Source organism: Mercurialis annua, linkage group LG1-X, assembly GCF_937616625.2.
Source record: "Mercurialis annua linkage group LG1-X, ddMerAnnu1.2, whole genome shotgun sequence".
NCBI classification, from domain to species: domain Eukaryota; kingdom Viridiplantae; phylum Streptophyta; class Magnoliopsida; order Malpighiales; family Euphorbiaceae; genus Mercurialis; species Mercurialis annua.
In genome coordinates, this window is record NC_065570.1 from 53,712,079 (window position 1) to 53,724,529 (window position 12,451).

Below are 12,451 nucleotides of genomic sequence, written 5' to 3' on the forward strand. Positions count from 1 at the left end.
GAGAGTATTTTTGATGTTTTTGTTCACAATCACAAATTTAACCTTATTTAATATTTTGTTCTGAAGGAGTTTTTATTGGATATTATCTATTGTATTTAGTAACAGGCAGTATATAATTTTAATCTCATATTATTTAAATTAGCTGAGCTGGTATAATAAGAACCCTAATGATTTATTTCAGCATTGAACAAAAAAGTAAAATATCTCAATATCATTTTATACTGAATTGACTTCAGGTTGAACAGTTGATCAAGCTATAATCATCAGCCGACCTTAGCTCAGTTGGTAGAGCGGAGGACTGTAGTAGGATAATCAATCCATCGGCCATCCTTAGGTCGCTGGTTCGAATCCGGCAGGTCGGACTTTTTTATCTGCTTTTTCTGTTCATCATTTTTTGTTGTGAGAGTTTACAATGTCAACTGCCGCTACTTGCTCAAAAAACCCAACACGCACTTTAGTTCCGGATAGAAAATACAAATGTCTTGGCGCTTCTTCTTCTCCAAAATTACCAATTCCAATTCCAAAACCCTAATACCATCTCCCTTCCAAAACTCTAACCCTAATTTCCTATTCACTTCCCAATTCTCCACCTCATTTCTTGTAACCAAAACCCCCAAAAAGTTCAAAAAGAAACGCAAAAAACCCGAATCCCCGCGGATCAAACCCGTCCAGCACCCATCCACCCGAAACCCATACTTCGAATCCTTAGTCGAGCGCGATTCTTACTTCAGATTCCTCACCCGATCCAAACTTTTCCTCTCCCAACAGCAGGAACACATTCTCCGCCTTGATGACGCCGGCAAGCTTTATCGAGAGCTTGGTTTCGCGCGCGGTCGTAAGGTCACGCGCTTTATCGAGAACCATCCGTTACTTTTCCAAATTTACCGACACAACGACAATAAAATGTGGTTAGGGTTTACAGATTTCATGGAGGACTTGCTTGAAGAAGAAAAATTGATAATGGATTCGATGGAGAAGGATAGGGTTAACAAAGTGATCAAGCTGTTAATGATGTCTAAAGATAAGAAGATTCCTTTAAGTAAGATTCATCATTGTAGATTATTATTTGGAATTCCTGATGATTTTAGAGATAGAGTTGATAAATATTCTGATTGGATTAAGATTTCAGTTGAGAATGATGGTAAAAGAGTGTTGGAGTTAGTTAAATGGGATCCTAATTTAGCCATTAGTGAGTTGGAGAAGCAGTTTGTTGTTAATGAGGATAAGATTAAACGGGCATTTAAGTTTCCGATGAAGCATTCGAAGGATTTGGATTTGGATGAGGAGGATATGAGGAAACTGAATAGCTTGAATTCCTTACCTTTGGTTTCGCCTTACAGTGATGGCGAAAAATTGCAACTTTGGAGTTTGGAAGCTGAGAAATACAGGGTAGGGGTTATACATGAGTTTTTAACCTTGACATTGGAGAATAAAGCTTCTATTCATCATATTGTGGAGTTTAAGGAGGAGTTTTCGTTGACGAAGCATACGTATGATATGCTTAAGAAGCAGCCGCGGGCATTTTATCTTGCGGGGACGGAGATGAACTGGGTTGTGTTCTTGAATGATGCATACGATGATCGAGGGAATTTGATTCATAAGGATCCGCAAGTGGTTTTTAATGAGAAGTTGTATAAATATGCTCTAATGAAGAAAGGGAAGTTGGATTCTTGTTTTGCTGGGAAATGATGGGGAGATTGAGTTTCCTTTGATGGGTATTTATGGTTGCATTTGCACAATCCAGCAAGCTCCATCATGTGTTTTGAGAGTTGGTGGAGTTCTTGGTTGATGGAATCACAATCTGCGCATCTTTGATTCAAAATGTCATCAAGAGGGGCTTGAGGCTACATCAACTACTACGGTATTACATAAGGTTTTGTGGAACAATTGTGTATGAAACCTATTGCAGAGAACTTCTTGTTGCTTTAATTCTATTTTTAATCCAATAGTTCATCATGATGAACTTAATTTGTTGATCATATCTGATGTTATTTTGATGAAGTTTATCATTGGATTTGAAAAATCACTTTTCTGATCATTTGAGCAATAAAAATATCACTGAGGCACCTTTTGAATTGAATTGAAATTCTGTATAATTCATGAATATAGTGTCATTTGCAAATTTTTAGTCTATCAATAATGAATTTAAAGATTTCATTATTTAGATTGAATGTAAAACTAATAAATTTATAAAAAAAGTTATTGAAATAATTATATATTATACCAATTCATCATTCATTAGGATAGAACTTAAATTTATCCATTTAAGAGATTAGATTTAAATGAGAAAGTATGATTGATAGTAGTAGTTTTTAACATTTATAAATTTTTATAATCTTTTATCTGCAAACAATTGATTTTCTTAAAATTCATCAATTGAATTTATCTAAAATCTTTTAATCCAAACAATGATTAACAGTGGTTAAGACTTCAATCAATTATCTCCTTTCTAAAAGCAATTGGAAAAAGCTCACATTTGCAAAGAGGAAAACATTACTTTTTTTTTGGAATAGGAAAACATTACTTACAATTGCCAATGTAGAGGTCCAACATACAGAAAAAAATTTCCCTTAATGGATCCAGAAATGTCCAACTCGCAAGCAGACTTCCAGTGATGACTAAAACACACAGATTTATTGGAAAAGTTTCACAATCATGAAAACTTTAAAGGTTGGATTAAGAGGCACGCGTTGATGATCCAGTTCTTACTTGGTGAGTTTGACCCTTTGATCTGATCTTGCTTTTAGGTTTAGCAACAACACTGTTTCTGTGCGCGTTAAAGGAGGTTGAACCGCCGATGCTTGCTCTCTTCACTACTCTTCTGCGAGAGCTCAAACCGCTGCTGGTTCCAAGAGCTGCTTTGGCCACACTATCAGTAAGAACCTCTCTCGCTCTTTGTGGTTTAATGGGTTGCTTGTTTAAGTACACAAGCTTTGGAAGAAGTCCACAAAGTGCTTTCCGTAGCTGATCATCGCTGATGTTGCTCTGAATTGGGTTGCCCAGCAAGTTCAACGCTTTAAGCGAGTTGTAGTTAGCAACAAGCTGCCCTAGAGCTTTTGTTGTTGTTATCTTGTTAAAGCTCACATCTAACACTGTAAGCTTCAGGAGTCTGTGCAATCCCTCCACATCACTAATCTTATTCCCAGCAAGATAGAGTTCTTTGATCATTGTACAATTTGACAGCCCTGATATCATCAAGATTTTGTATTATAATGTCATTTCTCACAAACTTACAATCTCATTAAAAGGATTATGATGATTTTAATCTGATAAGGAATTATCACCTTGTCCGATTCGAGAAATACGATTGTGACTAAGATCCAGTACTCGCAATCGAGTTAATTCTCGGAGTCCTTCAATGGCATTGATTTTGTTTCTCGACAAATTGAGTGTGTGAAGACCTTTCGGCAGTGATCCTGGGTTGATATACACTGGAAACAGAAGAAAACACCATATTACTACTAATAATTAATAAAGCATCTTTTAAGTAGCGGGTACTTTCAGCTGCAGCAAACAGCATACCTATGAAATTGTTTGATAAGTTGACAGATCTAAGACTGACGAAGCACGATATGGTGGGAATGGCTTTTAAGCCAATACCGGAGATGTGAGCAACGGTTGAGCTGCCATTCAGAGATTGAATCACAGCATTGGCTTGTACGATCTCCTCCGAGAGAATAATGTCGGGACGTCGAGTCGAGTTGGCCATGCCTCTTGGTGGTGATCTGCCAGCCTCAGCAGTAGACAAGACATTGCCCTCGCCGCTGTTACTAGCATCATTACTAGGTGGCACTTGAGTCTCGAGATCTTTTACCCACTCATCCACTCTTGTAAAGGGTGATGTTTCCATGGAGAAAGCAACCCACTGTTTTTGAGGCCATTGACCAGAAACCTCGCCATGAAAACCATCCCAGCTCTGATTGTCGTCTTCATTATTGTTGCAGCATTTACTCAAAGATTCTGCGGTAAATGACTCAGCTGATAGCATGTTGCTCGACGTCAGAGCTCTATTTGGTTCAACTGTATCTGAATTGTACCCACATTGCTGGTTTGTAGCAGTAACAACTTGAGGCTTCGGTTTCTCAATCCTCGGTCTATGCAGATTTCTGTGACTCCACAGAAACAATTTCCACCATAGCCTTCTACTCCTGGAGGGTAAAACTTGGCTCGAAGAGTGCTTCTTTAACATCACTCTGTCAGCACTCCGATGGCTGGTTACGGATGAAGGGCTACCGGGATTTCTCAATTCCTCGTCTAATTCAAGTGATTTTCCAGAATACTCGGATTTTGAAGGAGTCAATTGATCTGCTTTTTCTCTCAGATGTTTGTTTGTTTCCAGATTAGAGCAAGACCGCTTAAGCTTAGGTGAACCCCATAAAGCGGCCTTTCCCATCCCAGGATCACTAACATGTCCGCTTTGAATCTCATCAATATTGATTTCATTACCATTCTCAGCTTTCCCTCCAAGTTGGTCAATATCGTTGATATCAAATGAATTCGAAAAACCAGAGTTTAGACTATCCGAAACACATTGTTCACATGAACTAGGTGTATTGGCTTGGAGATCACAATTAGACAATTCCCTCTTAATTGAAGCTGTTTCTTCCTGCTCATCTTCCCCCTCATATGCAATCTCTGGAGCTTCATCCCCGACAAAACTCTCTTGGCTCATTACCTTGGCACCAATAGAGTCACTCTGGACACTTGGAGATCCTGATTCCACTGACACGCTAAAAGATGTAGTTTTCAACTCATCACTCTCAAAAGGTTTTACTGGCTGCTCTAGCCTAATTTTCAAGCTTTTGCGCCCCTTGTTGACATCAACAGATCTTGGTGATTCGTTATCAGCCTAAAAGTAAAGAAAGATTTTTTTTAAGCAAACAAATCACAAGGCATGAAAATATATCAAAAACAATCACAATCCCCCCTTGACCAACTTTTCGCATACTTCCATTCCTAGTCTATTGACTTGAACATAAATCTTTTGAATTTAAACAGGCAAATCACAAGGTAAGAAAAATTTATCAAACATCAAATGGAAAAAATTGCAAACTATTCAGATGAAAACAATTCTCACCTTTTTTTCCTTCTTCTCCACGGGAAGCTTAAAGCAGGACATGAATTTCGTCATTTCGAAGAAGTTGCAAAACAAGATTCCACCACAATATTAAAAAAGCGCTCTTTCACAATCTTTTTCTTTTGCACCTTCTATTTATGAAGAGTTAAATTTGACTACTAAAGGTTACATCTCAAAGCATATGCTAAGTGATTAAAAAGCAGATATCATACACAAAGATGCTTGAGAACAAAATTTTAACCATAATCAATCGGAAGGGGCCAAATCAATGAGCCAATTGAAAATGATGGTAAAAATGGTGACAATGAACATGGAGAACCAGAAAAGAGAGAAGCACCCTCTGCTCTGGTTTGAGCAAATTTCACAAGAGGGTCGGCCAGAGTTATAAAACCAACAGCTTCTCTCCAGAAGCTCAATTAAACCTTTCTTCAAAACCTTCCCTGCCATTAACAACAATAACCCACATCAGAAACTTGCAATCTTAGTTCAATGTTCAATTAAACAAAAACATAAATTAAAAAAAAAATCATAACCTAATAAATATAATTACTAAAACGCACCACTAACAAAGGGAATTTCTACACAGTGATCAATCAATTAGCCAATGCAAAGGCATTTAGACAAACAGATTCCAAAGGTTTTGACACAGAATAAATTCTCTGCTCCTGCTTCATTGTGTTGACAAAAATAACAGAGAACACAATGAAGAGAAGAGGCGAAAGAACGTGTCAAAACGAAAGACAGAATAAATGAAAAATTACCTATATATGAACCGAAATCGGTTGCAACCGCGAGATAATTGAGAAACCAAATTTAGATTGTTATTATGAGAAATGAAAACAGAAACCAGCGATTTCAAAAAAAAAAAAACAGAAACCAGTAATTGTGACACGTAGAGGAGAATTTTGTGGTGGTTGTGAAATTGAGTGGAAATGAGTAGAAATAGGGCGAATGGGCGATGCCAATCCAAAAGAGAAAAATTTAATCACGTTGGCTGGTGAACGTAGTCATCAGATTAGACGTACGCGCAGATTACACGGTTTCTATTTCTTATGCCATTTATTGTTATGCAACCTACCTACCTTTTTAACCTCCGGATATCAAATTTTATTCGATTTCATGTCAAGTGATTACTGAAGCAGCTCTCCACTACATTTTGTTCGTTTTCATGTCAAGTGATTACTGAAGCAGCTCTCCACTACATTGTTGAGCTCTCGATTTCGAATTGTAGATTTCGGTTTCCAATCTCTGTAAAACCGGTGATTCTCACTCAGATTTAAAATCTAAAAAATTTAACTATTAACCATTCACAACTAATACAATTAAATTTTACTTCTGTCAAAAGAAAAATAGTAATATGTTTGAATCGATCTTACTATTTAATTACTTTCGTCTTAAATTTATAAAAAAATGGTATTATTGATGCTCAGAATTGATTTGATTTTAATTTTTTATAAAATTATGGAAAATGCTATTTAACCCATCATTCTGTACCACCTTCATTGTCCCTCCTTACATGATAGCATTTAATTTGTCCAATTCCCCTCCAAAAGTGTATATATCTCAAAAAACAAATTTTAATACATCCACTAGTTTATTGCCACGTCAAGCGGGTTAAAAAAGAGAGTTATATAGCATTACTCTAAAATTATTGGCTCTATTACTTTTAATTCATATAGTTATCTGAACAGGACTAAAGCAAAAAGTTAATCATAAAAATATATGATGATTTATGACAATACGAAAAGATACATTTGATGATATTTTTTATAGTTCCATTTATTTGTAGTTTACTCCCTCCGTTCTTTTTTAGTTGTCCATTTAGACAAATGAATTTGTCTACATTTAGTTGTCCATTTAGAATTTCAAGATAACATTAGCTATTATCTTCCAAATTTAACCCTCCCTAATAAATGACTCTATAACTCAATTTACAAAGCATTTATTATATAGTAGGGTTATATTAGTATTTACTTCTATTATTTAAGACAAAAATCCCACTATCTTAATATGTGCAATTTTGGCTAAATGGACAACTAAAAAAGAACGGAGGTAGTAGTATTTTATAGTTTGATAATGATTAATAAATGAAATAATATTTAACATGTAAAAATAAGATGATTTTAAATATGTAAAAATTAAGATAATATTTAATGTGAAAAATAAAATAACTATAGTATTTGATAGTATAAATTTTAGGATTGGACATAATAGGTAGCCACCAAGTGCATTTCTTAAGTTCTGGTTTTGAGCCTCACTGCAGCCAATGATTTAGACTGATTTATCTCTACCAGTCTACCACTAACAACCACCGGAATTAAATTATATACTATATTCAAATTTAAAAAGAAGGCCTAATGTCTTTAAAAAACGAGCTTTTTATGCAAAATACTGTTTTTTTTAGGCCTAATTATTTAAAAACCATCCACCTTATAATTTTTTTTCGTTTATACCATGACCTAGGAAAATTTTCAATTGTACCCTATTTTTAATTTTTATGTTTCATCTCTACCCTAATGAGCTTAATTGACCTAATTTCTTTTGAAAAAAAGTTTAAATTAGTACTTCATTTTTAACCTATATTCTGATAAAGCGTTAATGTTAATCATTTATGTATCTTATTTTTAATATTTTCATCGTTAAATTAATTAAATTATCAAAAAAATTAATTTTGGGGTACAAATGAAACATAAAAATTGAAAATAGGGTACAATTGAAAATTTTCCTAGGTCATGGTATAAATGAAAAAAAAATACAAGGTGGGTGGTTTTTAAGTGATTAAGCCTTTTTTTTACAACATTTACTTTTATACCACCCTTTCTAAATCTTTACTTTGCATACCAACTTTCTTTTCTTTTATACTGTTTTTTATAAAAACTTTACTTTTTATACTAATTTTTATTTTCCACCATTTTCTTTCATTATTTTTTTAAAAAAATTTCACCATTATACTTCTGCACTTAATATTTATTAAATATTTAATTTTTAGATTTTTTTATTTTTTTTGAATTTTGACTTTTTTTTACTGTTAAAATTTTTCATCTGTTTTTATCAACATAATATCAACACACTATCAACAACATTTAACAAACTGATTAATATTAATCTTAAATCTTTTTTATTGATTTTTACTTTTAAATGTTTTTTAATCTTTATTTTTTTCTCATTTTTAATCACTATTTGTTATTTACCACATATTTAATTTTTTTCATATATCAACATAAAATCAACACAAGATCAACCAATAATCAACATATAATAAACTAATTAATTTATATCTTTAAATTTTATTTATACTGATTTTTATTTTTACAACAATGCTTCAATTTAATTTTTATTTTTTCATTTTATTCACATATAATAAGGTTTTTTTCGCTTATACTAAAATCAACAAAATATCAACATGATACCAACACAACATTAACATAAAATCAACAGTGTAATATTACAATAATCGAACATCATTATTGTCTTTTTCACCAATCCTAAAATCAATAAAATATCAACCGAAAATTAACATTAAATCAACACAATAGCAACACTATAAAATTACAATCTTTTTCACCAATGCTAAAATCAGCAAAATAACAATACAAATATTTCATGTTCTCTCACTCTTTTTACTTATGTGAACTAAATAGTGGTTTTCGAATGGCAATCACAATAGTAAGGTAGGCGCTCCTCTGCTTCAAGTTCAGTCAATAATTATGCCCCCAAGCTATCACAACCAACTGTACAATTTCCTCAGCCGATTTGGTCATCTCATTATTCAAATTGCATGGAAACAACTTTTCATTAATATGAAAAAATGTAAAAATTAGAACATAATGTAAACCTAGAGTGACATGTAATTAAATGCCAACATGTTTCTACATTCTGCCTACACTCAGACATCAAATACCATTCAAATGTAAGTACATAATTACAACAGCTGAATAAATACCAAACACTAAGTAAGCTGAATAAATACCAACACCAAACTGTCTAATGCTGCTCACATCAGCAGCGGCAGTCAATGCCTCCATGAACTCAATGAGATTTCAAAATTTAAATGGCAATTCAACTAACACATAAGTCGCGATGCATTAACCCATTTAAAAGAAGCAACAACTAAGAATAAAATTGAAGCATTTAAGCACTGATGTGATGCAAGTACCTGTTTTATGTAGAATATGGTTAAGGATATCTATAATTACCTCAATAATTTTCACTCTGCCTTATGATTTCAATTTGACAGAGAAATGGAGAGATAATTTTAGATCTACAAAAAAAGAGAGAAACGGAATAAAGGCTGTGACAGGAGCGGCGGCGGCGGAACAACGGCGACGGCAGGAGTGATAGAGAAACAACAGCGGCGGAAAGAGTGATAGAGAAACAACAGCGGCGACAAGAGTGACGGGCAAATAACGATGGAGGAAGGAGTGACAGAAAAACAACAATGGCGGAAAACGTGAAAGCGGAACAACGGCGACGGAACAATAATGATCTGAAGGGTAAAAGATGAGAGTCAGAGATGGAAGAAGATGGACAAATAAAAAAGAAAATGTGAGAAACCAGAGATGGAGGAAGAAGATGGAAATAAAAAAAGAAACAAAGGATCACTTTCACCCCCGAACTTGTGTCAAAGTATCAAAAAAGTCCAAAGCTGAAAAAAGGGATCACTTATACCCTGAACTTGTGTAAAACGGGTCAAAAACCCCCTCCCCACTCTCACCTAAGAGAGTGTACTACACTCTCCGGTTTTTCATAATGGTTTTGTTACTCAGGGTGGTTTTTGATAGAAAAAAGTTGAAAATGGTCCTAATTTTTTTTAAACATTACAAATTAAAACTTATAATTAAAAAAGTACAATTTAATCCCTATTATTCTAAAATCTAAAACAACAAATTAACCCTCTAATTTTTAATATATAACAAATTAATCTCCAAATTTTAAAATATGAATTAACTAATTAACCCCAAAAATTAAAATATTAATAAATCAACCCTAATTTTTTAATATACATAAAAAATTAATTTTTTTTTAATTTTTTTTTTAAAATACAGACCCGCGGGTCACAGATCCTCACCTGAGGATCTGTTCTTGAGATCCTCCGACGAGGATCTGTACAGATCCTCGCCGGAGGATCTGTTGAGAGATCCTCGCCTGAGGATCTGTTGACAGATCCTCGCCTGAGGATCTGTTACAGATCCTCAGGCGAGGATCTGTTCTTGACAGATCCGCGCGAGGATCTGCAGATCCTCGTCTGAGGATCTGTTACAGATCCTCAGGTGAGGATCTGTCAAGAACAGCTCCGCGCGAGGAGGATCCTCCTCGCCGGAGCAAAAAAAAAATTAGAAATTTTTTTGGCAAAAAGGCTAAAAAGACCCCTAAATTAACTAGGGATTAATTGTAATTTATTAGGTTTTAATTGCAATTAATTAGGATTTAATTGAGATTAATTAGAATAAAAAATATTAATTAAAAGCCCACTCTCCAATTAAGGTGCCACATCAGCATAAGGGGCTTTTTGAGCCGGTTTACACAAGTTCAGGGTATAAGTGATCCGGTTTTCCAGCTTTGCACTTTTTTGATACTTTGACGCAAGATGAGGGGTGAAAGTGATCCTTTGTTCATAAAAAAAGTCTGTATAAATGTTAAAAAGTTAAGCGTGCTCCGTATTTTAAAGAATAGAAAAAGGACATCGTATATAAGATAAGAATAAGAGAAAGTTGGTTGTTTTGGTAAAAAACCCTTAAAAAAACTCCGACCGTTTAGCCCCTTTTCAATCATACCCTAACGTTGAAAATTTGTCAATTTTACCCTATTTTGCATTTTTGTGTTTCAATTGTACCCTGAAAAATTAAATTAACTTCTTTTGCGTTTGGAAATTTGTTTAAAATATTCTCCATGTCTCGCATATATTGATTGTATATTTTTAAAATTTATTTAAATTAATTAAGAATTTAAATTAGTGTTAATTTGATTATGGTTTTTAGTTAGTTTTTAAAAATAAAGGACTTATTTGTACTTTTTTGAATAAAAAAGAATTTAATTTCATGTTTAGACTTAATTAATTGAATGATTTCATCATTTAAGTAAAAAAATTAACAAAAATTAAAATATTGGGATACAATTGAAAACGGAAAATTTAAAAGTGGGTAAAATTGACAAATTTTTAACGTCGGGGTGGAATTGAAAAAAAGTTTAAAGGTGAGGGGTTTTTGAGTGATTAGCCCTAAAAAGAAATGATAGGTATGAATGAGTTGGAGGCTCACTCTCACTCTCACTGCCATCAATTTCATACATGGCATGTTTCCTAGCTGTTCTGGAGGGAAGCTCATAATTCTGTGGGGCGCCACCAACTCTGTCATTCAGCAAGCCACGTGTCAGATGATGCTCTCCACTCTGTATGTTGGGCCCTCCTTGATGAATATTAACCGTTGGATTGAGTTCTGCTGGGATCGAATTCAGTCGGATTAGCTTAGCTTTAAACAGCGTCTTCGTTTTACTTTTTGTACGGACAATTTCAACACTTTTCATCCGATGCTTCTTTTCTGCCAGTTTTTCTCATAACAACTGATTTTTCAGGTGAATATTTTAATCTTTTGGAAGATTTACACTGTATACCAGAAAATTACAAATTAATGTGATAAGCAGAGAACCGTATCCAGTCGCATTTTTCTCTGCATCAGAATTCTCTTCGTCACCCCTTCATATTGCCAACCCTCGTCAGTCCTTCACATATGCTGCCGCCGCTCATCAACCTTACATGCCGCTGCTGCTCAGTTTAGCCGCTCAGTTGAGTGATTCTAATCAAAGATATTGCCAATAGTTTCATTTTCTGATTCTTGTGATATTGAATTCACTTTTACAGTTTTCAATTTAGTTTTATTTTTCGATTGTGTTTTTAAACCATTTTCCATATGTTGATTGATGTTTGAAATATGAATGAAGATTGTGTAGAAAGTAATGTTGGTGTTGCTATAATTCTTCATCCTCATCTCTTCTGTTTAGATATTTTCATATCTGAATTTGTGTTTTTTTTAAAAAAACTGTATATAATCTGTATTATATATGAATTATATCAAAATTAAAAAATTATATACAGATAATATATTAGATTATATGCGTATTATATACTAAATAAATATAAAAACTGGAAAATTTGAAATTTTCTATAAAATTATATTTTTGTAATTATTTTTTATATTTTTATTAAAAAAAATGCATGTAGTATTTTTATAAAACAATTTCATTTTTCCCGATATTTGTATAAAAACCTCTAATATTTATGCTTTTTAGTTATTTTTGTATGTATATTAAACAAAACAGGCCATCTGAGTGACATGTACTCCTGAATCGAACTAAATAATAAGTTTGGTTCAACAAAAA

The 12,451-nt window shown here is 33.6% G+C and overlaps 2 protein-coding genes, 1 long non-coding RNA gene and 1 other non-coding gene across 6 annotated transcripts; 2 read left to right on the forward strand and 2 right to left on the reverse strand.

Moving 5' to 3' along the window:
* The first annotated feature begins 179 nt into the window (after positions 1-179).
* LOC126678730 (protein WHAT'S THIS FACTOR 1 homolog, chloroplastic) lies at positions 180-2,080 on the forward strand. The gene has a single exon (XM_050373632.2). It carries the CDS (start codon positions 478-480, stop codon positions 1,687-1,689), a length of 1,212 nt encoding a protein of 403 aa, XP_050229589.1. The 5' UTR covers positions 180-477; the 3' UTR covers positions 1,690-2,080.
* On the forward strand, positions 268-362 carry TRNAY-GUA (transfer RNA tyrosine (anticodon GUA)). Its single transcript has 2 exons — positions 268-304; positions 327-362. It is a non-coding gene; the product is annotated as a tRNA-Tyr (tRNA).
* A 395-nt stretch (positions 2,081-2,475) lies between the features above and the next one.
* LOC126655376 (uncharacterized) lies at positions 2,476-6,074 on the reverse strand. Of its 3 annotated transcripts, XM_050349559.2 has the most exons (6): positions 5,839-6,074; positions 5,638-5,742; positions 5,078-5,517; positions 3,523-4,849; positions 3,285-3,431; positions 2,476-3,185 (listed from the first exon to the last, which is right to left on the reverse strand). In XM_050349559.2, the coding sequence occupies exons 3-6, from the start codon at positions 5,129-5,131 to the stop codon at positions 2,677-2,679; spliced, it is 2,037 nt and encodes a 678-aa protein (XP_050205516.1). In that variant the 5' UTR covers positions 5,132-5,517; positions 5,638-5,742; positions 5,839-6,074; the 3' UTR covers positions 2,476-2,676. The 3 variants fall into 3 exon arrangements, with proteins under 3 accessions (XP_050205516.1, XP_050205507.1, XP_050205499.1); XM_050349550.2 differs by lacking the exon at positions 5,638-5,742; XM_050349542.2 differs by lacking the exon at positions 5,839-6,074 and having other exon boundaries at positions 5,638-5,812.
* Positions 6,075-8,563: 2,489 nt separating this feature from the next.
* LOC126664381 (uncharacterized) lies at positions 8,564-9,777 on the reverse strand. The gene is made up of 2 exons (XR_007637403.2): positions 9,274-9,777; positions 8,564-8,808 (listed from the first exon to the last, which is right to left on the reverse strand). It is a non-coding gene; the product is annotated as an uncharacterized LOC126664381 (long non-coding RNA).
* Between the last annotated feature and the right edge of the window lie 2,674 nt (positions 9,778-12,451).

Coding starts and splice junctions, on each gene's coding strand:
- LOC126655376 (XM_050349550.2), bottom strand. CDS start 5,131: ATGACGAAATTCATGTCCTGCTTTAAGCTTCCCGTGGAGAAGAAGGAA. Junction 4,850..5,077: donor TGGAGAAGAAGGAAAAAAAG/GTGAGAATTGTT, acceptor CTTTACTTTTAG/GCTGATAACGAATCACCAAG. Junction 3,432..3,522: donor CTTATCAAACAATTTCATAG/GTATGCTGTTTG, acceptor TTCTGTTTCCAG/TGTATATCAACCCAGGATCA.
- LOC126678730 (XM_050373632.2), top strand. CDS start 478: ATGTCTTGGCGCTTCTTCTTCTCCAAAATTACCAATTCCAATTCCAAA.